The 27184-nt window shown below is 34.9% G+C and overlaps 1 protein-coding gene across 1 annotated transcript; it reads left to right on the top strand.

Moving 5' to 3' along the window:
* Positions 1–234: 234 nt before the first annotated feature.
* LOC149065564 (thioredoxin-related transmembrane protein 1-like) lies at positions 235–27184 on the top strand. Its single transcript, XM_089253677.1, has 8 exons — positions 235–613; positions 6697–6803; positions 9746–9791; positions 13362–13490; positions 14370–14415; positions 14870–14968; positions 16185–16262; positions 26935–27184. The coding sequence occupies exons 1-8, from the start codon at positions 462–464 to the stop codon at positions 27118–27120; spliced, it is 843 nt and encodes a 280-aa protein (XP_089109803.1). The 5' UTR covers positions 235–461; the 3' UTR covers positions 27121–27184.

The following is a 27184-nucleotide window of genomic DNA, read 5'->3' as shown; positions in this document are numbered from 1 at the left end:
TGCAATTCACATTTAAATCCTATGCAATTTGCAGTAATGCTTTATTTCCCGCCTTTTTGATTTTTAACGTAATTCTCCAATATTTGGCAACTTTGTCCACTTTTGGCGTCATTTTTGGTGGTAATTGGCGATGTCCCTTATGTCTTTTGAGGAATTATGGTCAGTCTTTTAGTCACTACAGTTGGGCTGCAGTTAGATTAATTTCATTCCTTTGTAGTGGTTGTTATTGAGGACATAATCACGGGGGGATGATCCTGAAATAACAACCACTACGAAGGTCCGGCGCGGTTTCGGTGATCTGAATATTTTTATTGTCCCTGCTTTTAATTTTGGTTCTTCCCATTCAAATAGAAACTGCCGACTGAGCAGTAACTTGAAGGAGCTACGGTTTCTCCCATTGGAAGAATCGGATTGCTGTCATTTTGTTCATATAGTAATTGATCTACTTAAACTGCAAGACTATGACCGGCTTCTTGAGTGTCATGAAGCCTACTATTATGAGCTTCCACTTGATTTTAATAGTTTGCTTATCAAACGCAGCGGATCCAACTATTCAAATCTTGGAAGATGAAAATTGGAGTCCTATGCTTGAAGGAGAATGGATGGTGGAGTTGTAAGTGCTTAATGGATTTATATGAAGAGCATTGGTATCACAGCTGCGTTAGGATTATATTACTACAAATTCACTCATTCTCAGTTTATTGTAATGTAGATGGCTGTCTCTTTCCACAACCTACATTCTCAGCAACAATCTCTGAAAATTTGATACTTCATTATCCCATTCATATATTTGAATCCTTCTACTGAGTTATCAAGAAATCTTGAATTTAATTTTCTAAAAAAAAATTATGAATAGAAATTTAGAGTGAGCCGGCTTTTTCTCAGCCCAATACATCAAAGAACTAGACCTTTTTCTAGATATATCTTGTCACAGTGCGTGAAATAAGGAAGGCAGGCCGTGTCTCCAGTGATGTAGGATTTCAGGCTGTATGGTAGCACACTTGCTCAGTTTGCAAGAGAACCTAGGTTTGATTCCTGGCGGACACCAGATGACCAGGTTGAACTTGGATATTATTCACCTTGTTATAATATCCAGAAAATATCTATTTCCTTAATGAAAATTTATAGTTCAGAATCTTTGCTTTCTAGTATATCGGTGAATGCATATTCTTATTATTCCTGCTATAGTATTTTTATTTACTGAGTGCAGTAAACCTCAAAACATTCATTTAGAACAGCTATATTATAATTATTTTTTTCCTAGGCGATTTTTTTTTTTTTTTGTGATTTCTCCGTACTGGTGTGTTTGACCCACATTATACTACATGTAATATATCTGTTATACTACATGTGTATCTATACAGGATGGTGCTATGCCTTTTGCTTAACACTGGTTTTTTTCGCAATTATTAACCATCACCTGAAGGTAATGTTTGTTTCCTTCATCTTAAGCTGTACAATTTTCTTAAAGGTTGTACCATTTCATTTTACATGAATGTTTTGGTACCTTCCCACAGCCATGATGACCATTGAAGCCAGCAAAATGTATAGATTTTTTCAATTCTGGTTGAGAACATCCACAATTGAGAGCATAAACATTTTTTTCATGTCAACTTTTAATTTTAGATGAATACAAATGACATTTAGGATAAAATTTGAACCAAGAGCATAAATATAGAGCATTGCAGCATTATGAGCTGGGTTCATATGATTTATACACCAATAAAATCATGTGTTTAATCACCATTTAAAGTTTGCGGTTATTTCAATTTTGAAAAAATTGTGTTGCTAGAATGTATAATGTGAGTTATGAGTTTAATTCATTCCTTAACTCTTGGCTAATTCAAACTTGGATGATGCAAATTTTTGTATAATTCAAATTTTAGGAATTCTTCAGTTTCCTGTCCAATTTAATGTTAAAATTACCCGTTTGACTCAATTTTTTTCTTAACGTTTTGGATAATTTGAAGTTGAATTTAGATACGCCATTCGTAAAATGTCTCTTCTCAGAATTCTTAGCTATGTCATCCTTTCTTTGTTCCGTTGTTTACTGATACAGTCGAATCTCGTTTTAACGAATATTTCATGTTAATGCACACTTTTCTAATCCCCCAGATAAGTTTACATAAGAACAACGCAAAAACCTGGAACTCCTTTATAGCAAAATTTTGACTGTATTTTTAAGAATATAACTTGTACCTTACCTCCTAACCAGAACCTCCGCTCTGTCGCAATGAAGAGATTACCTAGGGCTTGTTCATCATAAGTTTGGGCCCTGGGCAAACAAATTTTGAAAGGCCCCGCTTATATATAACGTTCATTAGGTTATGTTGGCATCCGTCCTCCTTTTTGGTGTCATTTCAAGCATCCTTCTACATTTTAGAAAATTTGTCCTTCTGTCCTCTTTTTCAGGTTTCCAGAATCGTTCTATTTTTAGGGTAAATTTTTTTCACTCTGAAACATATATCTTTTCATTGGCATGACTGTTTGCATGTGTTTTGTTCCCCTACATTTTTACACGCTTTGACCTACGCCCTAGAAATTCCCAGACGAATCCACGTTGCCTCCAAGCAGGGCATATGCTATTCTAACCATGGTCCAGCTTGCCCCCATATAACATGGAAAAGCAGCTCTAAAAGAAGAAAACTGCAATATCCATTTTGAGAATACCATTGTTTGTTCACCAACAGCAGATGCCATGTACTGAAGTGGGGGGTGTTTAAATAAAGAAATTTTTTAATTTTCTCTAGTGGTCAATAAAGGTGTTCTGTATGCAGTTCTCACTTTTTGCTGTCTGACAATCAGTTAACAGTTTTGTTTCAGAAATCATATTAAAAGTGTCATTATGCTCTAAAGCAAAATTACTGTGGTTCTTTCAAGGTTTTGACAGCATCTGTATGAAACTTTACCCTGCACTGTTTTTCTTTCAAAATGACTGCATTTACCTCATCTCTATCCTCTTCTTTTTGACCTTATCTAAAATTTTCAATGAGTACCTATATTTGTCTTGTCAGGTTCAGTTTGTATATTGTTGTCTATGTTTATACACTGAAGAGCCAAAAAAACTGGTACACCTACCTAATATTGTGTAGGGCCCCCGCGAGCACGCAGAAGTGCCGCAACACGACGTGGCATGGACTCGACTAATGTCTGAAGTAGCGCTGGAGGTAATTGACACCATGAATCCTGCAGGGCTGTCCATAAATCCGTAGGAGTAAGAGGGGGTGGAGATCTCTTCTGAACAGCACGTTGCAAGGCATCCCAGATATGTTCAATAATGTTCATGTCTGGGGATTTTGGTGTCCAGCGGAAGTGTCTAAAGTCAGAAGAGTATTCCTGGAGCCACTTTGTAGCAATTCTGGACGTGTGGGGTGTCGCATTGTCCTGCTGAAAAGTCCGTCGGAATGCACAATGGACATGAATGGGTGCAAGTGATCAGACAGGATGCTTACGTACCTGTCAGAGTCGTATATACCATCACAGAGCCTCCACCAGCTTGAACAGTCCCCTGTTGACATGTAGGGTCCATGGATTCATGAGGTTGTCTCCATACCCGTACACGTTCATCAGCTCGAAGCAATTGGAACCAAGACTCGTCAGACTAGGCAACGTGTTTCCAGTCCTCAACAGTCCAATGTCTGTGTTGTCGGGCCCAGGCGAGACGTAAAGCTTTGTGTCCGAAAGCCTTTGTGTGCCTTCGGTTCCGAAAGCCCATATCGATGATGTTTCGTTGAATGGTTTGCACGCTGACACTTGTTGATGGCCCAGCATTGAAATCTGCAGCAATTTGTGGAAGGGTTGCACGTCTGTCGCGTTTAATGATTCTCGTCAGTCGTCGTTGGTCCCATTCTTGCATGATCTTTTTCCGGCCGCAGCGATGTCGTAGATTTAATTTTTTACCAGATTCCCGATATTCACGGTACACTCGCGAAATGGTCGTACGTGAAAATCCAAATTTCATCGCTACCTCGGAGATGCTATGTCCCATCTCTCGTGCGCCGACTATAACACCACGTTCAAACTCACTTAAATCTCGATAACTCTGCCATTGTAGCAGCAGTAACCGATCTAACAACTATGCCAGACACTTGTTATGTTATATAGGCGTCACTGCGATCACGGAAAGCAGCTTGCATGCAATATTGTACGTCTTGCATATCATTTGTATGCACTGATTTCTAAGTTGCTGAATCCAAGTTGCCTCCAAGCAAGACATACGCTTTTCTAACCATGGTCCAATTTGCCCCAGGATGACATACAAAAGACAGTCGGAAAAACATCTGAAAGAAAGAAACAGTAATATCCATTTTGAGAATGCTGGTGTTTGCTCACTGACAGCTGATGCCATGTACTGAAGTGGGGGGGGGGGGGGAAAAGGATTACCTATTCCATTCAGGAATAAAGAAAATAAGATGCCAGCAACACTCAATGCCAAATGACATCATTCAGAGTGCATACGCAGGCATCCTCCTTTTTCAGTTTTCGAATTTGGTAACTTTATGTTAGCAGAGTTATAAATGCTTTTGATCTACAGGTGTTGCCACCAGTCTTCCGTATTTTGAAGTGAATATGGCATGACACATCATGAAACAATTATGTACAATTACTATCAAAATAAATGCTTATGAAAACTTTGGCGTTAGCGTACTCTGCACTTTCATCATGGTATTTAATTTTGCATTTGAAAATTCAACAAGATGAGAAAGTAAAAAATATGGAACAAACTCATAATTTTGTACTTTGAAAATAAACATGATGAAACTATAAACAAACAATACATAAAGATGAAGGAAGGATCCATTTTGTTCCAACTAGCGTATATTTTTGTGTAAAAAAGCATTTAAATATTATTCATGAATCAAAATTAATAAACAAGTTATTATAGGCTATATCAATACACCATCTTCACAAATTAATAAAAAGCATGAATTGCTGCTAGGTATTTATTTGATAAGATGGAGTATCAAATTTGTGTGTATGGGTCAAAAAGTCAATAAAATTGGTTTTTTCTTGCCTTCAGAGCTGTAAAGTCTCTAATGAGATCGTCACATTGAAAAATTTGATGTAATGTCACTTTCAAATGAAAGTTCTGTAAGTTTGTCTTGACCCAGTATAGTTCTTAGGGAAGACTTTAATCTTTTCAAGAGGGAAACTTTGCTTACTTAAACAATTGCTTATGGGAATAGTCAAAAATTTTTAAAGCAGTCTCAATGTTTGGGAACGTTGCTCAAGGTTATGCAACTTTTGTAAAATTTTGCTAGGATTTTCCGTTCTCTCTTTAATTGGCAAAAAATGCTGAAATTCTTCAGCAGACTTATCATCCAAATCATTATTATGATGTTGCTGGAACACTTGGGCTTTGTGAAAGAATTCATCTGTTTTGCAATTTAACAAAGAAAAATTTTCCAAAATACATTGATATTGCTATTTTTCTAGGTTTCAGTTGCGATATCAATGCACATTGAGGGTGGCATGGACTTTAGAATACCCTTCACCTTCCCGCGTCAATCAACATCAGATCAACACTGGACCTGCTGTTGATCAGTCTCCACTATCAAGTCATGCAAAATCTGATGAAGGTAACTAACTCTTAGGATTGGATCATGTCTTCAGGATATATCTTTGGTGTGGCTACTGGAAATAGGTGCCCTAAGGCACTTAGGTTAGTTCCTTATGAAATGAGAACAAGAAAGCAAGAAATCTATTACGATACACAAGCGGTATATAAAGGCGGAGAGATCTCCGGAACCAATTATCACAGAGCAAGAAAATTTACATGTTCATTCGCTACACATTCAAAAATATTGTAACACAGAATTGCATAAGCATTTGATCAAAAACATTTTTCAACAGGAATTGGGCAACAGTAAACCCAAACAACATTGACAACCTGGCAGTTATCAACATTGCTACGCCTATGAAATATTTTAAGATTATTGCCCAAATGGTAGAGCGCCGCTGACCACCGGTATGAGAGATAAACAACTTTACATTAAATGTTTCTCAGAATATTTTAACACAGTATTAAAATACAATTCTTACAATGTATAAACATGATTTTGATTCCCCCAAATATTAGTACATGACTGTACATGGGGTTTCCACCAGTAGCTCCAAATTAAATGTAAAATAGAATTTAAAATACCAATGGGTCCTAGGATCCCCTATTTGGGCATAAACCAGAATTTAGATAGGACACCAGCAGCCCAACCTGCAATCTCATGTGCATTTTAATTACTGGAAGATCGCACCCTCCAGCCAAGAGACTAACCAGACAAACTGGCACTCATTGTAATGCCAGTGAGACCTTCGATGGTTTCTGGTAGCTGGGTGGTCCTTGGAGGTCTAAAATTATCCATACAAGAAGAAGCTAGAAAAATATAAGGGATCCCTGGCCATAATGTTAGAGACAGAAATATATTTCATGCAAAACATCTTTGTTAGCCGAAAAATTCATAAACTAAGGCATTTATTAGTCGTACTACTATAGTAGAATGCAAGTAGAATTTTTCTTCCAAAAATTCATCTCTGCATCTTATCCAATTATCAGTGCTTCCTGTAAATAGCAGAGAGTGGCACCATCTCATCCCTATCTATCCACAATTATCTACCAAAATTATTTTAGAATTTTAATTTTGCTTATAATACAGCTACACAGAATAAAATTTTCATGATGTATATTTTTAATATTTTCAGCATAGCACCTTGGTGTCCTGCCTGCCAGCAACTAGATCCTATATGGCTTGACTTCTCTAAAGACATCGGCATCAATGTTGGAAGAGTAGATATCACAAAAAACCCTGGTGATTCAAATTTTTCAAATGATATTGGTTTATTAGTAATAAAAAAAATAAGAAGTGAACAAGCTGTTTAGGATCATTAATGACATGATGGAGTATAACATGCTTTTCATTTTATATGCAGTAGCACTCAAAAACCTTTTGACAACAATAAATGTGTAAATACCCATTTTCATGGCATGTGTCTGTCAGTTGGTAGATGGCAACATGGGGTTATGCAATATATCATTGTAACAAAACCTTTTTCTATTTTTTTTCCAGAAAACATAGAGAACAAACATCTTTAGCAGAGAAACATCCCCAAAACAACACTTTTATAGAGAAACGATGTCACTCTCTGCTGTTCATATGAAGTACGAAAGCCCGGATAACCAAGCGGAGATCAAGATGTAGTTCGGAAAGAAAATTCACATTCTTCTGTGGGGAATCAAACCACCAATCTCTCACTGAAGAACACTCACCTGGTCAGTGACAGATTGGTGGTTCAATTCCTCACAGAGGAATGTGAATTTTCTTTCCGAACTACATCTCTATCTCCGCTTGGTCATCCAGGCTTTCATACTTCATAACACTTTTGCCTCAATGTTGTCTCAGACAGTGGGAACCTGGTACCTTGGATTACTTCTTTTGTTAATATAACAATAGACACATTTTGTTACATCCGAAGCAAATATGTCATTATTTACTTTCATCTCTAAACAACATTTTAGACTGGTCTGCTTTAGTCCATTTGTAGTGCTTCTTTTAAAACATGATTCTTGCTCTTCTGTTCTTAGCACTAATGAAAGGTTTCTTGTTTGGTCAATGACCAAATAAACCCAAATCATACACAACACTAGATACGCACTCAGACTGTTAGGTACACATACTTACACTTCCGGCACAACTCACTAGGTAGTAAATTGCCCATGGCAATAGACCTGAGTTGTGCTCGCTTGAAGAAGAAGAAGACCAAATAAACCCATATTGCATACTGAACTTGTCTCATTAGCACTATTATAGCTGTTGAATGACTTTTTTCAGCTCTAATGTTAGTTAATATTTTATTAATGAGATAAAAAAAAGAAAAGTTAAATTTCCACTATTACAATATGTACTTTCTTGTGCTATGTATCAACTGTACTGAGGCATACACAGGACCTACCTTTGGAGAGGGCATACATGTGAATTGGAAGTTTTGGTGGGGGCCACAGAGAATCTATGTAAGAGAAATTTGGAGTTGTGAAAAGCATTTTAAATAAGCAAATTGATTTAAAAAGCATATAAAATTTTTTCTTTTTGAAATTTAAATTTTTTGTACAAAAAATTGTAAATTTTCGATTCTCTTTCTGTGTGTGTGAGAAGGGGACCAGCCTCCCTATGCCCACCTTGTGTATACCTCTAACTTTATTTTTTTAAACTTTTATAATAGTTTAAGAAAATACAGTGAAACCTTGATTATCTGATCCCCCTTTGTCTACAAATTTGCTATCTGACACCTATTTTGTCGTGAGGTTGGATCACAACATATTTTAAATTAAAATAAAAAATACACACACTATTAAATACCCCAAAAAACATTGACATTGTGCAGCATTTAAAACTTCAATTTAATCATTTCAGTATCATATGTTTAAGCTTCATAAACATCAAATATTTAATCAGCCATAGAATTTAACCTTTAAACAAACACAAAATTAAACAAAATGAACAGATATTTGAGATCTTAGCTGTTAAATTCAATCAATTAATAAAAAAATGTTTCACAAATATAAAGGAATAGATTATATCGGAATGTCATGCACACACACACAAAAAGGAACTTACTAAAGGCTAGTAGTCGGCCCAAATGACCCTTTCAATTATATTTTCAATATTTTAGTATAAACCAAGTTGTGACTCACCAGCTTTTGTCATATACATGAAAAAGTGGTAAGCAAGAGATATGATTGCAAAGTAGTGAAAGCATGTTTCTCTATTATTAAAATGAGAATTAAGTCTGTCTATGTAATTGCGAGAGTTCAAATATTTCAATGGAGGAAATAGCTATCTTGACAATTTTCTTGGTATTAATTTTTTCCTTGGTGTTGTGAAATTATTGCAAAAGTCCCAAAAATCTCCTGCCAATGAAAACGTGTGATGTAGGCAAGGAAACTTTGTCAATAGAAGCTGCACTGTGTTTTCTGATGGAAGAAAGATTTTTATACCCAGTTCATCCTTGTCAGAACCTTTCCTGACATGGATACATAGATACGGCGGCATGACCACAGAAAAAGATTGCTACCGCAGCGAGTCCCACACAGAGGGGTTAGCGCACCAACCAGTGAGTATAGAAAAAAGGCTGCAGTTCGGAATCAGCAATAAATTGTAGGTTCCGATCTAATTAGTCCTTGTGGACAGAAAATGACCATGGTGCAACAACAAAAATGATCAATGGTCAAGAAGAAAGATTTTATCAAAAAATATTCAGGGACTAGTTTTTGTGTCTTAAACTTTATTTTAACTTTCAAAAACTTTAATAAACTGTAAAAGACAAAGAAATAGTGCATATGATATACAGTAAGATCAGTTTACAATGATAGTAAATAAATTGCTGATCCTTTAGGTATTTTTATGATGTCTTTACTTCTTTGAAGCTTCACGTTTTAATCCCTGCTTCCACATGGTTTTAGTCAACTGAAGTTGGTTTCCCAATTTGAAGGCATATTTTTGAGCTATTTTTCTTTTAAAGGCAGTCTCATCATTGTGAGCAATGAGACTCATAAACCTAAAATACTCATTGAAAAACATTCATTTACAGATTTCTCACGATTTGGGGACACATAATATGCACCAGACATAAATGCTATACTGTTAATGTTATAATGTATGTAGCTGTATTTTTAAAACTTTATGTTTATCAGTTCATCTTTAGCGCTCTAATATTATTTGCTATATCATTTTGATGTGAAAATCTTTTTTAATAGGTTTATCTGGTCGATTTGGAATAACAACTCTACCTACTATTTTTCAGTAAGTTTCATTCACAGTTTCCTCTGTGCTGATTTTTGTTATTTTTATTACCTTTCCATGGAAAATTTTGTATCTTCATAGCATTTATTATGGTATGTGAAAAATGGAATTTCACCAGTTCATGCTGTGGATACATCTGGGCTTATCTTTTTCACCAAAGGATCATCTACACTGGTGTAAGAAATAAAGAGAATTTACAGACTTGGTTGATTATCTCTAAAACTACTGTACCGATTTCAATGAAATTTGATATGTACATGCATTGATACAATACAAAACAAATAACCATTCAATAATTGTAATACACACGCATGATCGTGCGTAACACTCGTTGGAGTCGGAAGGTATGAAACAGCGGTTGCAGAATAAACAAAAAAATGGGTTAATAGGGGGTATGGTCCCCTCTTACAGATATACAGGTCTCGCAGCGTGATTTCATACTTGAAATAAGGCAGTTTATCATTTCCTGTGGCAATTGGTCTCACTCGTTCAACAACGCTGTTTTCATTCCCTGGATGGTTCCTGGAGGGGGTTGCGAGTTGCAATTGCCCTCCCCAGAGCGTCCCAGACATGCTCTATAGGGTTAAGGTCTGGAGATCTGGCTGGCCAATCCATCCGGCGAATACCCTCACTCTCTAGAAAATCATCGAGCAGAAGAGCTCTATGTGGCCTCGCGTTATCGTCATTAAAATGAATTTGGGGCCAACTGCACCCCTGAAAAGGCGAACATAGGGCTCCAAGACCTCATCCCTATACCTCACACCAGTCACAGTGCCTCTTTCAAAGACATGGAGAGGTGTGCGGCCATCCAACATGATGCCTGCCCTGACCATTAAACCTCCTCCGCCATAATGGTCAATTTCGCTGACATTGGAGGGTAGGTAGCTGGTCCCTGATTCTCTCCATATGAATGCACGGCGAGAATCTGTGCTTAGGCTGAACCAGGACTCATCAGTGAATAGAACGGTCACTCATTGATCCATACTCCAATCTCTATGCTCTCTGCACCATGATAAACGGATTCTCCTGTCCATAGAAGTGAGCGGGACGCAAACAGCAGGTCTTCTTGCAAACAACCCTCTCTCATTAAGTCTTTTGGAAACAGTCACCCTTGATACACGGGTTCCTGTGGCTGCATACAAGTCACGAGAGAGCTGAGAAGCTGTAGCACTCCTGTTACGCCTCGCTATAATCGATAAGTGGCGATCTTCTCTGGCCGTCGTGGCTCTTGGACGACCTTGCCCAGGCTTTCTCTTGATGGATCCGGTATCCTGGAACTGTTTCCATAAGTTACACACGACGCTGGGCGTTAAATTGAACTCTCTACAAATCTGGACTTGAGATTGGCCTGCTTCTAGCCTCCCCACAATTCGCCACCTCATTCCATCACCTAAACGTTGGTGGTTACTCATTTTTACTGTTACAATTTGAAATTAGCCGATTGCTGCAAAATAACACCAAGAAATTCGGCAAGGTGTGCTAGCTAATGAAATGTGTCTTAACTTACGCGCGCTTATAAAGCCTGTTTCTCTACTGGCTCCACCTACACACACGTGTACACTTACGTATTTGACGTACAAGATTTGCATTTTTGTCTAGAAGCAGTGGTTTTACATTCAGGTCAGTTCTTTTCATGAAATTCGATAAAATATGCAAATTCTCTTAATTTATTTCACCAGTGTAGCTAAGACTAGTTTACTTCATCACTTGAAATTTTTGAAACTTTCAAATTTTTCTCTATATTTTATGTCCAGTGACACATATTATGCATTTTAATATTTAGAGTGTAATGTGGAACTAATCTTTTATTATTTCCATAGCCTATGGAATCTGATTAAAATATCAACTATCTTGTGCTACACCACCTGATTTTAAGGTACTTTAATGACACCCTGAAATGCAGTGACATACTAGAATAATTGTCTAATTTACTAAATTTCAGTATAATTTCATTTCAAAACATCTCACTGCAACTCTGACTGGCAGTTTACCCGCATGGGAAAGGAACTAGCCCAAACCTCAAATTCTGGTCTGGTGGACGGCAACTCTGACCAATTCGGATGTCACATAGAATGTGTTGATGAATATTATTTTTTGCGTAGTAAGGTTGTAAATTATACGAAAATTTACTTCATACAGCTTATTATCCCTGAAAGAACAAATTTACTCAGTTTAAGACACCTTTTGGCTTACACTGTGACACAACTGCTGGTATCAAACTTAGACCTTTCTCAGTGTGAGACACATATGCAAAGAAGTATCCATACAATGAACAAATTTTTCTGATCCTTGGAAAATTAATCTAACAAGCTAACCACTCTCCATGTTACAAATATGATCATTTGTATATGACTTTTTTCAGTCAAAAGTTTGATCTTTTTCCTTACCTATCTATTACCTAAGTATTGAGGAGAAAAAAATGAAACACTGGAAAAAGCTAAAAAATAAGATTTGAAAAATATGTCAAGATTTTTTTATATTTATAGGTTAAAAAAATGTAAATCCCCCAGAGAAATGTGTTCTCTTTAGTTGTTTTGACCACCCATTCTCCTAATTTTCCGCTCAAACTTGCTGCCCTGTGAATCTTACCATCTCCCATTCACTTATGACTATTACTGTACTCAGCTGCATTGGCCAGCATGCTGCCAAACTCGATGAACACCAGATTTTTAAATGATGGGGGGGGGGGGGGTCTCTCTGGTTCGTTCCTGACATGGTAAGAAAAACATGGTTTAATAAGGATCACAGTATGCATTCAACCAATTCTATGCATTTTTATAATAAAGATATTTAAGAATATTCCAGAATCTGATTCAAATTTCGTGGCATGCTGGGAAATACAGGTCTCCCTCGCTGTTTCAGCAAGTTAAAAAAGAAATCAAGCATTTGTTTGAAATTGCTTAAAATATCAGAATTATCTGATGTTTTTTAAAAAATCATGTGCTTTATATAAATCAAGGTATTCTGCCTTATAGTTATCAGCCGCTGTGGTGGTCAAGTGGTTATAGTGATGGACTCGCGATGCGAGGATCCGGGTTCGAACCCCACAGTTGTGGTCGGCTGAAGTTGGTTTTCTGTGGTTCCCAACTTTAAGGCACGAATGCGAGCCGATCTCCCCGTTAAAAAGTCTCGTCACAGAGAGCAACAGGCCTACAACGTTACAAATATTCAATCATTACACTTCACTCACAATTTGAAGTATAGATGGCAGCACTGAAATATCATACACAACACTAGCTACACACTCAGACTGTTAGGTGTACATACTCACTTTGTTCCAGACTCTGCCACGAAGCTGGGCTGGAAGAGATCTCGGCAATGGGATAAGTCTGGTGGCAGAGACCCTGGCGTTCATTCATTCATTGCCTTATAGTTATCATGGAAATAATATAGTGCAAAAAATATACATATATAAAAGTTGCAACTATGGCTGTCTAAAATTGTCATCATTAATCATCATGACTTTAAAACAAATTTTTAATAATTTCTGTTTAACCTATGAAAAATTTAATATTCAAAAATAATTTAGTATGATCTATTTGAAATCCTGGTTTTTCAATGTTTCTTTAGCGTGAAAGATGCAGTTTTTCGTCAGTACAGAGGAAGCAAGGATAAAGAATCATTCAAGCAGTTTGTAACAAAAGAGCAGTGGAAAAAATTGGATCCACTTCCTTTCTGGAAATCACCACAATCATTCTTGTAAATTTCATTTACTCTAATTTTTTTATTCATTAATAATGTGTGACAGACTGATATTTCTATGACATTTTCTTGCATGAGATTTTATGAATTTTATTAAAAATATGTGTTATATCATATGGGATTTCAAAATTTTTATCGCTTGGCAAATTTTCTTTTTGCAAAGATTTTAACACGGGTCTTGATAAGTCGACAAAAAAATCTAGGATCCTACCAAATATTTTTGGAGCTGTCATTTCTTTTACATGAGCTAGTAATCACACATAGGCAATTTTGGGCACCATTACCAATTTTTTCATCACCATGGTGGCCTGATGCCTGGGATTTGTCATGCCCTGTCTAAACATAATAGGACTAATTTTTTTTCACAATGATCACCATCTTTTTGGCAGCTAAGTGGAGGGAATTCACCTAGCTAATGACAGGTTTTGGTTTGAATGCAGTGGAGAGAAATATAAAGATCATATCAGAGCTGTTCAGAATTAACTTCAAACCACTGATTCCAGTTTGATCAGCTCAGGTATGCATTGGTGCCACAAAATAATCAAATGATGAGTCATCTGTTTATCATCCGGATTTGAATGATCAATTCAAGTAATTAAATGCAGCTCTTTTTCTTCATTATTAACAAAAGTTTTGTGAAAATTGGCCATCAACCAATCATTTGGAAATATATCAGAATTCTAAAACTTCATACTAGGATGAATGTTCTTTTGCTAAAACAAAACAAATACTTATTTAAAAAATAGGTTTTTTTTATTTCGTAACTTATAAATTAGGTTTGTTTAAATAAAAATTTAAAGCTGCTTATTGAATATAATATATTAAACATTGATTGAACGATTTACACGTAACTCATTTATCTCTGTTGTTTTACAGAATGTCATTATATGCATATTTATATCGCTTGTCTGTTTGGATTACAGTGAGTACTCAATTTTTATATATATAAATGTGAAACATTTTAAAAATTCTACTTTTTTGCATTAAAAAATTTAATATCAAAAGAAAATTCTTGGTGAAAGAGGCTTGTAAAGTTATTCTGTGCTATCTCATAAACTTGAAGATTTTTCGTTTTTTTTTTCAAAAATGACAAATTAAGCATTCACATGAGTCGTAAACCAGATTGATGTTTCATTTTCATCGTTTATTGATATTTACTTATTTCAACTTATAATTCTTTCATCATTAAGAAATAAATTCAAAAGCATACCAATTTAAATTTTTTGCCCCAATATTTGACCTTAGATGAACTTGATGAAAATTTATATATTTTGCTTATATTAGTGTATTATTTACTGAGAGTGTAAAATTGATCTTATTTAGTAGCAAATCCTTAGATAGTAATCATTATTTATAATGATTCAATTTTTTTAAAGCACATCTATCATATGATGATTGACTTCGGCATTCCTGTATGGGGTACAGTCGTAATATTTGCTGTATTAACAATTCTATTGGGAGGTTTCATAGGTTTGGTAAGTTATTTTCATCTATGCTTGTGATATCTTTGTGTTTTTTAAACCTATGCATAAATAAAGCTAAAACTGCACACGCCCCATACCATCACAGAGCCTCCACCAGCTTGAACAGTCCCCTGTTGACATGTAGGGTCCATGGATTCATGAGGTTATGTCCATACCCGTACACGTCCATCAGCTCGAAGCAATTGGAACCGAGACTCGTCAGACCAGGCAACGTGTTTCCAGTCCAATGTCTGTGTTGTCTGGCCCAGGCGAGGCGTAAAGCTTTGTGTCGTGCAGTCATCAAGGGTACACGAGTGGGCCTTCGGTTCCGAAAGCCCATATTGATGATGTTTCGTTGAATGGTTTGCACGCTGACACTTGTTGATGGCCCAGCATTGAAATCTGCAGCAATTTGTGGAAGGGTTGCACGTCTGTCGCGTTTAATGATTCTCGTCAGTCGTCGTTGGTCCCATTCTTGCATGATCTTTTTCCGGCCGCAGCGATGTCGTAGATTTAATTTTTGACCAGATTCCCGATATTCACGGTACACTCGCGAAATGGTCGTACGTGAAAATCCAAATTTCATCGCTACCTCGGAGATGCTATGTCCCATCTCTCGTGCGCCAACTATAACACCACGTTCAAACTCACTTAAATCTCGATAACCTGCCATTGTAGCAGCAGTAACCGATCTAACAACTATGCCAGACACTCGTTGTGTTATATAGGCGTTGCCGACCGCAGCGCCGTACTCTGATTGGTTCCATATCTCTTTATTTGCATACGCATGCCTGTACCAGTTTTTTTGGCTCTTCAGTTTATATAATTGAGAAGATAATTAGTTCTTTCTGGAATAGCATTTGTAAGCAGAAACACGATTTTCCATAGTTTTCTATGGAAAATTGTTTAATTCATTCTAGATACTTTCCTAAATTTAAAGATAAGGTTTCTTATGAAACACTAAGCAGTGCTATAATTAAACAGCAAACAGCCAGTCTGAAGAAAAAAAATAGAATTTGAAGAAAGACGTGAAACTGAATATCTTTAAAAATTAACTTTTCAAAATCAAATTATAGCAAAAATGTGTAAAGTAAGATCTGAAAGCTAGGGGGATACCTGTATTTTTATGGATCTCTTACTTTTTTAAAGGAGGAGCTTCACTGTATATGCATGTTAATTTCTTATAAAAACTTTGAAACATAAGGATGAGAGTTCTTTGTTTTTTCAGCAAATTGTTCTCATTATTGACAACTTTTCTCACATTTATCGTTCAAAATCAGAATGTGGTCCAGATCAAGCATCAAAGGTGAGTCAAAAGTTTTTTTTTCTCTCAGTCTATTTGGAATATGAAGTTTTTTGTCATACAGATAATTTTATATATACTTGAGTTGTGAATGGCTTGTAAAAAAATTGTTCAAGGGTAGTAAAAATCGCTCTCAGTGAAAAACTGAGATTTCAATCCAACCTTGTTTGAGCTGTAATCTAAATATTTTTCTTCTGCAGAAAGTTGCCAAGTGTGGCAAGCAACTGTTCTTTGTTCACATTTTGAAAATTGGACGATGTTTGAAATCAATATTTTTCTCTTTTCTTTGTCTAATTCAAGTTACTGAAAAACTGTATTAATAGATAGAGGTAGAGTATTTCTCTTCTGGTTTTGTATATATGTTACAGTAAATGTGATAAATTTGGTTAATATAATAACTGGTTATTGTGCATAATCACAGTGCTTTATTAAGTTTGATAAATTTCCCTAAATTAATTACTTTTACTGGTGATTATGCATAGTACCCAAGCATCATTGGTAAATTTAATATGTACTAAAAAATTATCACTTTTACTGGCGATTATGCATAATACCCAAATATCGTCCAAATATTGTATCATTGGTAAATATGATAAATCGTACTACATAAAATACTATACACAATAATCATATATGTATTGTATCATTATGTCCAGGTGTGGTCATAAAATTTGTCATCATTATATCAGGGTCCAATACACTGGGGCATTGTGCATAATCACAGATAAAGGCGATAAATTTCAAGTAATTATCAAATTTATCAATGGCACTTTGTTATTATGCATAATAACTAGAAAAAAGTCAGTGTTTTCAGTATTTATAAAATTTACCCACGACGCTTGGGTATTATGCATAGTCTCGGGTAAAAGTGATAATTTTTTTAGTGCTTATCAAATTTACCAATGACGGGTGTTGTGCATATTCACCGATAAAAGTGATAAATTTTTATAAAACTTACCAAGACGATTGGCAAGCATATGTAATAACTGGTTATTGTACATAATAACCGATTTATCATGTTTATATAACATATACCTTTCAAGCAATAAACAATATAAAGTGTATTGCATATATGGAAACATATAAAGCATTAGAACCAGGGTTAGTAAAAAAAACCTTTTTTTAAAAACCAAAATACCAGGGTTTTTTTGGTTTAAACCAGGTTTGTTTGGTTTAAATAGAATTTTTACATTAAAAACAATAGAATTTCTGAAAAATCATTCAAACTTCTAATAATTTAAATACAATGTTCATTAATGTAATTAACACTATTCGAGAGATGCCACTGTACTCTGATTTACCTGGGCCCCAGGACCCAGGTTATTCAAAAAATCTGGGTCCTTTTTGAGTGAAAGTGGGTCCCTCTCAAAAAAAATTTATCTTGAAAAAAATTATGCCCCCCATAATTCACTGGTATATCTATGAATTTTCTTCCAGCATGCCCCAGGTCTTTGATCACCTGTTTATATTTCTTCATTGAGACTGAGCGGTGGGCCATGTTCTGAGTAGGAGAAGGTATCTGTGAAAAAATCAAGTATAATCCATTTCTAAAAACATGTTCTATCCAAAGGTTCATTTACTTTCATTGTCTACTAGTAGGAAAAACTTTATTCAATCATTACACTTCACTCATAGTTAGAAAAACTGTTGTCAGATGGCAGCACTACACATAATAAGCATTATACAGAAACAAATCTCCACGTCAGGTTTCACTACACGTGCATGCACATTGCAATATGTACCAATTCGTTAGAAGTTCTGCAGAGGAATATAGACGAGGTGTGTGTGTGGTTCAGTAGTAGTAGGAAAAGCTTGCAAAGAAGTTCATTAGCACTGAGAATTTAACATATGGAATTCCGCACATGTAATAAATCTAAAACAAATATACAGTTGATCCCGCTTATAACGTTTCTCTCATTTAGAACGTTTTTCCACTTAGTACAACTTATTTTTGTGGTCCTAACAATAAGTAATTCTCATTAAGATTTCCTATTTACAACGTTTTTTATGACGGTTTTTTGAAAAACGTTATAAGCAGGATCCACTTCAATTAACAGTTAGAGGCTCACATTTATATATTTACTAATGAATCAATCTATAAATTCCCTTCCGATTGATTTTACATTTCGTTAAAATAATCTTAGCACTTTCAATATATTCTGATCAAATTTAAAGCAGATTAGATTCTCTTTCCCCTTTCAGATACTTATCTTCTGATTCCCTATTCATGCTTTGGCTATCCTAGTAAAATGATTTTATTTTCCCTCCCTGATGGTCCACCACTCGGATCTGTCATTTAACTATCACATATTTCACACCTGAATATGGGAGCTATGTCAGATTTGTGTTGGAGAAACTTAACAGTGTGCTTATGTGTGTGCCCAGCATTTGGTGTGTTTGGTGTTCAGTTGGTGGTGCCACCTATTTAGCGCCACAACTACATGCTTTCCCAAACGGGTAAGCACACATTTTGGCACACCCATGTAATGTAGAAGAAGCAGTTATAAAGGGTGAATTTGGTGCCCCAATCTAGTCTAGAGCCTGGGACACTAGACCTGCCTGTCCCTCCCCCCCTTCCTTGCATCTATTGCAGCCTTGCATCTATCCTCCTAACTGGCAATGCGTCCATTTGAAGTTTGATGTATAAATATTTGTGTTGTAGGTCTGTACAACCAGAAGTTTTTTTCAAAGGAATAGACAACTGAAAATTTGAAAACCTCAGAATATCACATTTTTAGTCGATTACCATTGCGCAATCACGGGTTCCAAACTCGGATTTTCACCAAAAGCAAAATTTGGGGGGGGGGGGGGGGAGTTATAAGGGGCCTCTTCCCCCCCCCCCCCCCCCCAAGATCAAAAATTAAAAATATTTTTGTAGAAAATTAAAATATTGGAATAAAGTAATTTATTTTATACTATCTGTTAATTTAAAATTGTTTTTGAATGTTAGTGACCCAAACTCTCTGCAAAGAATTTAGATCCTTGTGCCCCTCTAAAAGCCAATGCTGCGTACACACCCATGATTTTCGCGATGTAAAAAAGTGACTACCACATAGTAGCTAGATGACACAACTGCAGATATTCAAGTTCGAGTTTTTACAGATTTGGTTTTTTTCCACGATCTCGGGAAAGTTTTACAATTTGAATGGGCATTCCAATCATTTACAATTTAAAAAAAACAAAAAAATGTGCATTCGCAATATTGCAAGAACAAGGCGAATTTCCGGGTATTTGATGTGTTATAGTGTGCATCAATGGCATCTCTGCTGTTCCCATATTAATAAATCTACCAATACTTTTACATTTTAACAGAACAAAATTTTGAATTTTAATAATTTTTTTTTTATTTGAAAATTCTTAATGTTATTATCCACCATATAATAAAATTTTCTCCTGTTACTTTCAATATGCCTAATTAAAAAGCTATTTTGCAAAAACTGTGATGAGAACTAGGCAAATAAAGTGTTTAATGAAGCAAAATTAATGCAGATTAATTAGCAATGATTTATGATATACAGAGTGATTATAATTAAGATTCTATTTCACATTGTAAATTAAGAACCACTTGTCAGAATGATTTGAAAATTTGCATGAATACTCTTGAAGCAACAGAGTTTTGCATGGCAAAAGGGGAAAAAATACATAAAAATGTAAAATAGACAATGCCGTACTCATCCAACACTTGGGAAATTTGCTTGCAGATTGGAAATGATAGGCAGTCAGGGCAAAATGTTGGCATCAGGGCTAAATTAGCATAGCACTATTTCATAATTCATGGAAACATCACAAAAATGAAGTTATTTAACAAAAAACTATAATTTACGCAAGAAATGCTAAATAAGTTGACACAATATTCAGGCTATGAGGTGGAAATGCAAAAATGTTTGTTCGAAAACAGATCAGAGTATGCAATGGTGATGATGTGGATGTGCTTCCAATTCACCAAAGTTTGCTATCTGACCACTGTGCATCCCATTTTGAGGTTCCCACAAAGCCAAAAGTTGCGAGGGTTAAGCAGGTGAATGTGGCGGTCAGGTGGTGTGTCATCCTGTTATCGCGAAATGGTTCTTCAGCAACTGCTTTGCTGGTGTTGCAATGTGCATCTTGACAAAAGTTGTGCTATATATTAACACACTGATGCTGTTGAAATGCGGAAATTATATGGTTACACAAAATAGATTATACTGCTGGCTAAGTTCATCATCATCTACATTTGTACATTTGTAAGTTGGTTTTTTTTTTCGCCAAAGAAAATTTCATTGCTTTAGGAGTATTCATGCAAATTTTCAAGTCATTCTGGCCAGTAATTTTTATTATATAGTGTTTTGGAATCAAAACTTTAATTATAATCACAGCTGGTGTCTTCATTGGATAAGACCACCTGCCCCTAGCATGATGATGAAGTCACTGTCTGTGCTTCTTTGTGGGGTGGAGGGGGAAAGCCTGTGAAATAATACACCACTACATTTAGATGTGATGCAACCCTTTTTCATGAATTTGTTAAATATAGAGCATCAGAATGTAGGCCAAGGTTAGAAAATGTGGCAAGACAGACATTTTGGTACAGTATTATACTTTAAATAACTTGGATACTTTTCGGGAGGGGGGAAATATAGGCTATATTCTGGCCACTTTTATGAGATTTTTTTTTAAAAACCACTAATACCATCTCGTACCATTTAAAGCTATAAGAATGTTCTGTTCCCCCAAGAATAGAAAATGTGGCAAGAATGAAAGTTTTAACTAATAATGAACCAATATGATATTTTTCAAAGGGAAAAAATTATATTTTGGCCACTTTTATGTGATGTGTTTTAAAAAAAAACCGCTTGGTTAAAACCAAGGTTTAAACCAACATAGTTTAAACCAAACAACCCTGATTAAAACTAAAAAGTCACTGGACCCACGGACCAGTGAATATGAAAACCTATTGGTCTAAATGAAATTTTTTCTGATGGCAATTTATTTTCCTAAATACTGTATATTATCATTTAAAAGAGTGATATAACACTAAGGGCTGTAAAAAGCCACACAAAACCATTAGAACTGCAGTCAACCCTTATTATTTAAACCACAACTATTGATTTTGTTGCTTTATCAAAAAACAAAGTATGAATGCTTAAAAAGGCATTTTTTTTAAATTATATTCTGAGTAAACTGCCAAAGATACAGTGAAAGCTGTCTGAGACGGACACTGAATGAGATGGAAACCTGTCTTAAATGAAATGGAAATAGTTTGTTTAATGATTACTCCTTTTATTTGCACCTTTTATAAAATGGAAATTTGTCTAAAATGGAATATTATTTCAGTCTATTGATGTTCCATTTCATACAGGTTTCACTGTATTTGCTTTTGAAAGATATATACTGAATGGTTTGCTAAGATTCAAATGGCAACATTAATTAAGAAATAATTGAAGCAAATATCTTCGTAAATGCCTGTGTTTATTTTTATTTTCTAACATTTATTTTCTCACCAAAAAATAAGGCATGTTCAGGTGTCAAACCTTCCAAGACAAACAAAAAAAGACTCTGTATGCATCCCCTAGAATAAGAGGGAAAAGAAACCGTCCATATTTTTGCCCCAGGAAGAAAAGATAAAGGATTCATTAGATGGATACTATATCTTAGATATACTATATCTTAGATGGATATATATATATACACATCCATCCATCCATCCATCCAAGGGGGCGATAGAACAAAAAAAGTTTGTGAAACTATATTCTAGTGTAATGTTATTTTTTTAGACAAAAATTCAGTAAAATAATAAAAACTAATTTTGTGTTTCAAACATGATAAAATTTGAATGACAAAACATACAGTTGCAGGATTTTCTTGGAAGAAGATGGGAGGGAGGAATTTCATCTTTTTTTTTTCTTTTCTTTTCTATGGGGAGGTTTCCGGTTTTTACTTCATAAAAACACTATGATGACAGCTCAGCCCCCCTCCCTCCACTGCAGCATATGTTAGGCATGCAAAAATCGGAAAAATGGTGGTCCATTTTAGAAAGACTAGCTGAAATGCATGAATTGAGAACTTCATTTTTACGCAAGATTCAATCCAAAAATTCGGCCTGAATTAAAAAAAACAAAAATATTTAATTTATGAGAGCAGAAAGGATTAAGATGGCATGCAAATGTCGGGAAAAGAAAATGTTGATTCATTGAATGGATGTTAAAGGATTGAGGTAACAGTTCACATGTTTGTGTATATATATATATGCAGCATATCGAAATCTGTTTTGCTCATAAATTTTTTAATTTTGGCAGATATTCAGAAAACCGTGTCGGTTTTCTAAATATTTTTTACAGGAATAAACATTTATTATTTGACATTTAAATGGCTGAGAAAACATAACATAACTGAGGACCAGTTCTTCCATCGAAGAATCTTTTGCAATCAATGCATTGCCGAGGGATGGAGGAGATTTTCTGCTGCTGGTCCCGCGGACCACTGCTTATTGGCATTTGTATTTAATGATAATTCAAGTTATTCTGTAGTTTTAAGTTCCTGCTGAAGTTGGTTTTCTGTGGTTCCCAACTTCAAGGTGCAAATGCGAGCCGATCTCCCCTTAAAAATGTCTCGCCACAGAGAGCAACAGACCTGTAAACAGCACAAATGTAATTTAATCATAACATGTCATGCACTTCTGAAATATAGAGGGCAGCACTGATAAATCAAACACAACACTACATACGCATTCAGACTGTTAGGTACATACACAGTTACACTTCAGGCACAATTCATTAGGTAGCAAATCGCCCATAGATGGTGGGTTGTGCTCAGTTTGAAAGAAAAAGGTTTTAGTTCCCAAAAATGGCTAATTTCGACAAGTGGAAAACAACTTCAGAGTAATGAATCCTCAGAATGACTGCTATCTCCTCCTCTTAAGCATATCACTTTTTAATTATTACTGCTCCTTTAAAAAATATTTCAGAATTTAATTTAATGAAGCAGGGATATTCTTCAACAGTGAGGAATTCAAGAAAAAGAGAGGCACAGGACTTTAGCTCCTGAAAGTTTGTGTTCGATTTAAAAAAAACACTTTATGGTTTTAGTTACATAGCTAAAGGCTTTATTTTTAATGGATCAGGACACTTTTGGATACATTTTCTTTGGGGTTTGAAAAATTTGGAGGAAAAAAAATTCAGGCACCATCCTGATTTCTCAGAATTTTCATTATTCAAATTCATTCATTTTACCACGAACAATCTTGCTACAGTCATACAACTCAAGGTTCAGATACAATTACTCAGAAGTGTGTGTGTTTGTGTGTGAACAATTATTCCCTTATTGTATGGTCAATTTTATTAATCAAATACATAGTTTAACATGCACCAAAAATGTATATTTAGACATAATCTAAGATATACACATAAAGGATGTACATATGTTTAAATTAGATATTTTGAGGTTGTGGGGGAAAAGGAAATTCAATTTTCCTTCCATTGTACCCAAAAAAAACCACCCGGTCTGTAAGTGAACAATTATTCTCTTATTGTATGGTCAATTTTATTAATCAAATACATAGTTTAACATGCACCAAAAATCTCGTTTTAACGAATACAGTTATAGCGAAAATCTCGTTTTAACGAATACCGTTATAGCGAAAATCTCGTTTTAACGAACACTTTGTCTAATCCCCAGATAATTTTAAATAGGAACAATGCAAAGACTTGGAATTCCTTTATAACGAAATTTTGTTTTAACAAGTGAATTCTCCAGTCTCTTGGAGTTTGTTATAACAGGATTCGACTGTATTTAGACATAATGCAAGATTTACACATAAAGGATGTACATAAAATTTTTAAGTTACATGTTTTGAAATTGTGGAAAAAGAAATTCAATTTTCCTCATTTTGCCCAAAAAATTTGCCTGGGCTGTAAGTGAACAAGACTGACATGGAATTATATTCTGCTCAGGGGCAATGCCGAACCTGCCTTGCGGGGGAAGGAATGGAACTTTTTCTTAATTGATAAAAAAATTCAAAATTTGTTTTGTGAATTTTTTTTTTTATCTAGTCTATGAATGCCAAGGGGGTACCCCCTCGGGAGAATCTCCGGATTTCTGGATTCCAAAAGTTGGCACTTCTGATATTAATATTTTGAATTCCTTCATATTTGTTTAAAATTACTATACATTTGCAATTTTATATTTAATGCGCTTGCTATACAAAGTTAATTAAATGTACAAAGTTGTCCTGAATAGCAATAGAATGAACACTTTTGTCAAAAGTGAGAAATTTTTAATTTTAATAGTTAAAATAAAAAATTGAGAAATTTTATAATTTTTTAAAAATAGTGACAATGGGAACAACTAATAACGTTTATGAAAGAAAGATTCTACATCTCTGTAACACTTAAATTTTAATTTTTTTCGTCTATTAGAACTCCATTTTTGTGTTCAAATTCAATATGCATTTCTTGCGGCTGGTGACCATACACTGAATGAAAACCTCTGCAGCAAACACGGCATTACTAATCTGTGAACAACATTTAATCTCCTTCTCCTTTTTCTCTCCTGAGCTAGTTTAAATGGAAATTATCAAAGTTTTTAAAAAAACGGATGTTTTCTAACAACATCCCCATTCCCTTATTGTATGGTCAATTTTATTAATCAAATACATAGTTTAACATGCACCAAAAATGTATATTTAGACATAATCTAATATGTACACATAAAGGATGTACATATGTTTAAATTAGATATTTTGAGGTTGTGGGGAAAAAGGAAATTCAATTTTCCCCATTTTGCCCAAAAAACCCAGATTTTTTACCCAAAAACACCCTAGCTGGGTTTTTTATAAAAAAAAACCTGGGTTTTTACAACCCTGGTAGACAGTGTCAGAAATGGTGAGCTTTGCTCTGAGTTAGGTATGGCTGTCCATGTGCAGCTCGTTTCAGTGCATATGAGCTCTAAGGAAAGAGGATTCATTGGCTTTGTAGTCTAGCGCAGTAGTTCTCAACTTGGAAGCCTGCAGCTCTATTTCATTTATAATGGTGATTGAACTTTCCACTTATTCAGTGAGTGGAAAGCTCAGTCAAACACCCGAATAATGGAAAATAAATGGGAGAAAAGGAAAATGACTAGCCACTCACTGTTCAGCATGAATGATGATGTACCGGCTCGATACTGGGCCACGGCCCAGCAGTTGAGAAACACTGGTCTAGTGTGCTCACCTGGCAAGTGAGAGGACGTGGGTTCAATTGTCTGCAAGGCTAGTTGAATTTTTTTTACTGAATTTATCTTTGCATGAGCCAGCTGTTGAAACCTTAAGGTTGAATTCGCTATATATCTACATATTTAATTTTCTAGGATCCTGAAATTGTTACAGCAGTCAATGTTTCAAGCTTCAGAAAACAAGGTTTTTGAGACTCTATGGCAGATTTTGTTTTTACTAATTTTTTCTTTTCCATGTCTTCCATTTCCGAATCTTTTGCGATTTTATTGATGTTATAATTTCCCAGCTTCAATTTTTGCATTATCGCTGACAACATAATCATAATACCTGGAATTCTACCTGAAAATCCTGCATGCTTCCAACAGTTTTGGATAGCTCTTGGTTGAATGGAATGCCATTTATCTAAAAATTTACAAGCAATTTTAAAGTCAGAAACAAGAGATTGATGACTTCAAAATTCAAAAGAACGGGTTTGAAATTGTGTTGACAGAGCACACATAACTTTTCTCAGAGTGGTACAAGTACTTCATTTACAAACTTTGTTTTTGAAAGAGAACCTTTTGACTTCTAATCTTATGAAACTTAATCCTATGTAAGAAATTAGATTCTTGCTGAAAAAAAACTTCATTATATCTGATACTCATAGTTATGTTAATTCATTATAAGTGATATTTTTAACACTGTTTTGGTATTGCAAATTTATGTCTGAAAAAATTTTGTTATAACTGATACTTCGTAATATCCGATTTCGTCATAAGCTTGACTGCATTTTAAAATAGTTTAATATTTTTATTATGTATGCAAACACCTAATCATTTTTTTTATTATCATATGATCAAAATATAAAAAACAAATTTTAAATTATTAATTAGTTTTAAAAATATAGTTTTATATAAGTGAAAAGTTGCATGCACATGAGTATTTTTAATAATTAGGAACATGAAGTTATGACAAAGGTTGATCGACTATATTGAAAAGTCCTTAGCATTTAAAAAATTTAAAACTAGAAATATGTCTGCCTAGAATAAGTTCCTTGAGAAGGCCAAGGCTTATCCCCAGGCTGTCAAGTTTTACATATTGTCTGTTTCAGTGGTTCTTAACCAGGGACATGCAGACCCTTGGGTGCCTTGGAGAGATTTCTGGGGGTTCATGAGCTTGGATGAAAACAACTCGTTACTAAGCACTGAATATTATTTTGTAAGAAAGTCTAGGCTTTAGCTTATTTGTCATAAACTTGAGAGGGTTTGTGGACTTATCTACTATTGACACATAGTGTCTGTGCAGCACAAAAAGGGTTAAGAACCTCTGGTATATTTGATATTATTTTATCTATTACATATCCATACATGTGATTTTATCTAGAAAAAGTTTTGAGATATGTAATAGTTTTTTGGTTGTTTTTTTTTCATAAAGGCACGTGGTCAATTTTAAACGTTCACTTTTTCTCAAACAATTCTGTATATAATTCTTACTTTTTTAATTAAAATTTAGCAATACGAAAATTTATCTAATGAATCACTTGACTCAAATCCACAAAAATCTGATGCATTCCTGGTGACAGAAGATGATCCATTTGAATCAGGAAGTGACGATGATGAAGAAAGTAATGAAGCACATTCTCAGAGTGATGATGAGGAAGGTCTGCTGCGTCGAAGGTATATCAAAGAGGATGTTTGAGTGCATATTTCTGTCATTTTTTTTATGATTTTGTCCATTTTTTAATAAATCCATTTTAATGAAA

The sequence above is a fragment of the Pholcus phalangioides genome, unplaced genomic scaffold (assembly GCF_987345545.1).
Source record: "Pholcus phalangioides strain wild (caught in Gottingen) unplaced genomic scaffold, Ppha-v1.0 ptg000039l_1, whole genome shotgun sequence".
In the NCBI taxonomy this organism is placed as follows: Eukaryota; Metazoa; Arthropoda; class Arachnida; order Araneae; family Pholcidae; genus Pholcus; species Pholcus phalangioides.
Note: the sequence above shows the minus strand (reverse complement) of the source record. Positions and strands in the feature narration are given on the sequence as shown.

Excerpts from the sequence above, each read along its gene's own strand:
- LOC149065564 (XM_089253677.1), top strand. The coding sequence starts at position 462 with ATGACCGGCTTCTTGAGTGTCATGAAGCCTACTATTATGAGCTTCCAC. Across the intron at positions 6,804-9,745 it reads AGATATCACAAAAAACCCTG|GTTTATCTGGTCGATTTGGA; the intron begins GTGATTCAAATT and ends CTTTTTTAATAG. Across the intron at positions 14,416-14,869 it reads GCTTGTCTGTTTGGATTACA|CACATCTATCATATGATGAT; the intron begins GTGAGTACTCAA and ends ATTTTTTTAAAG.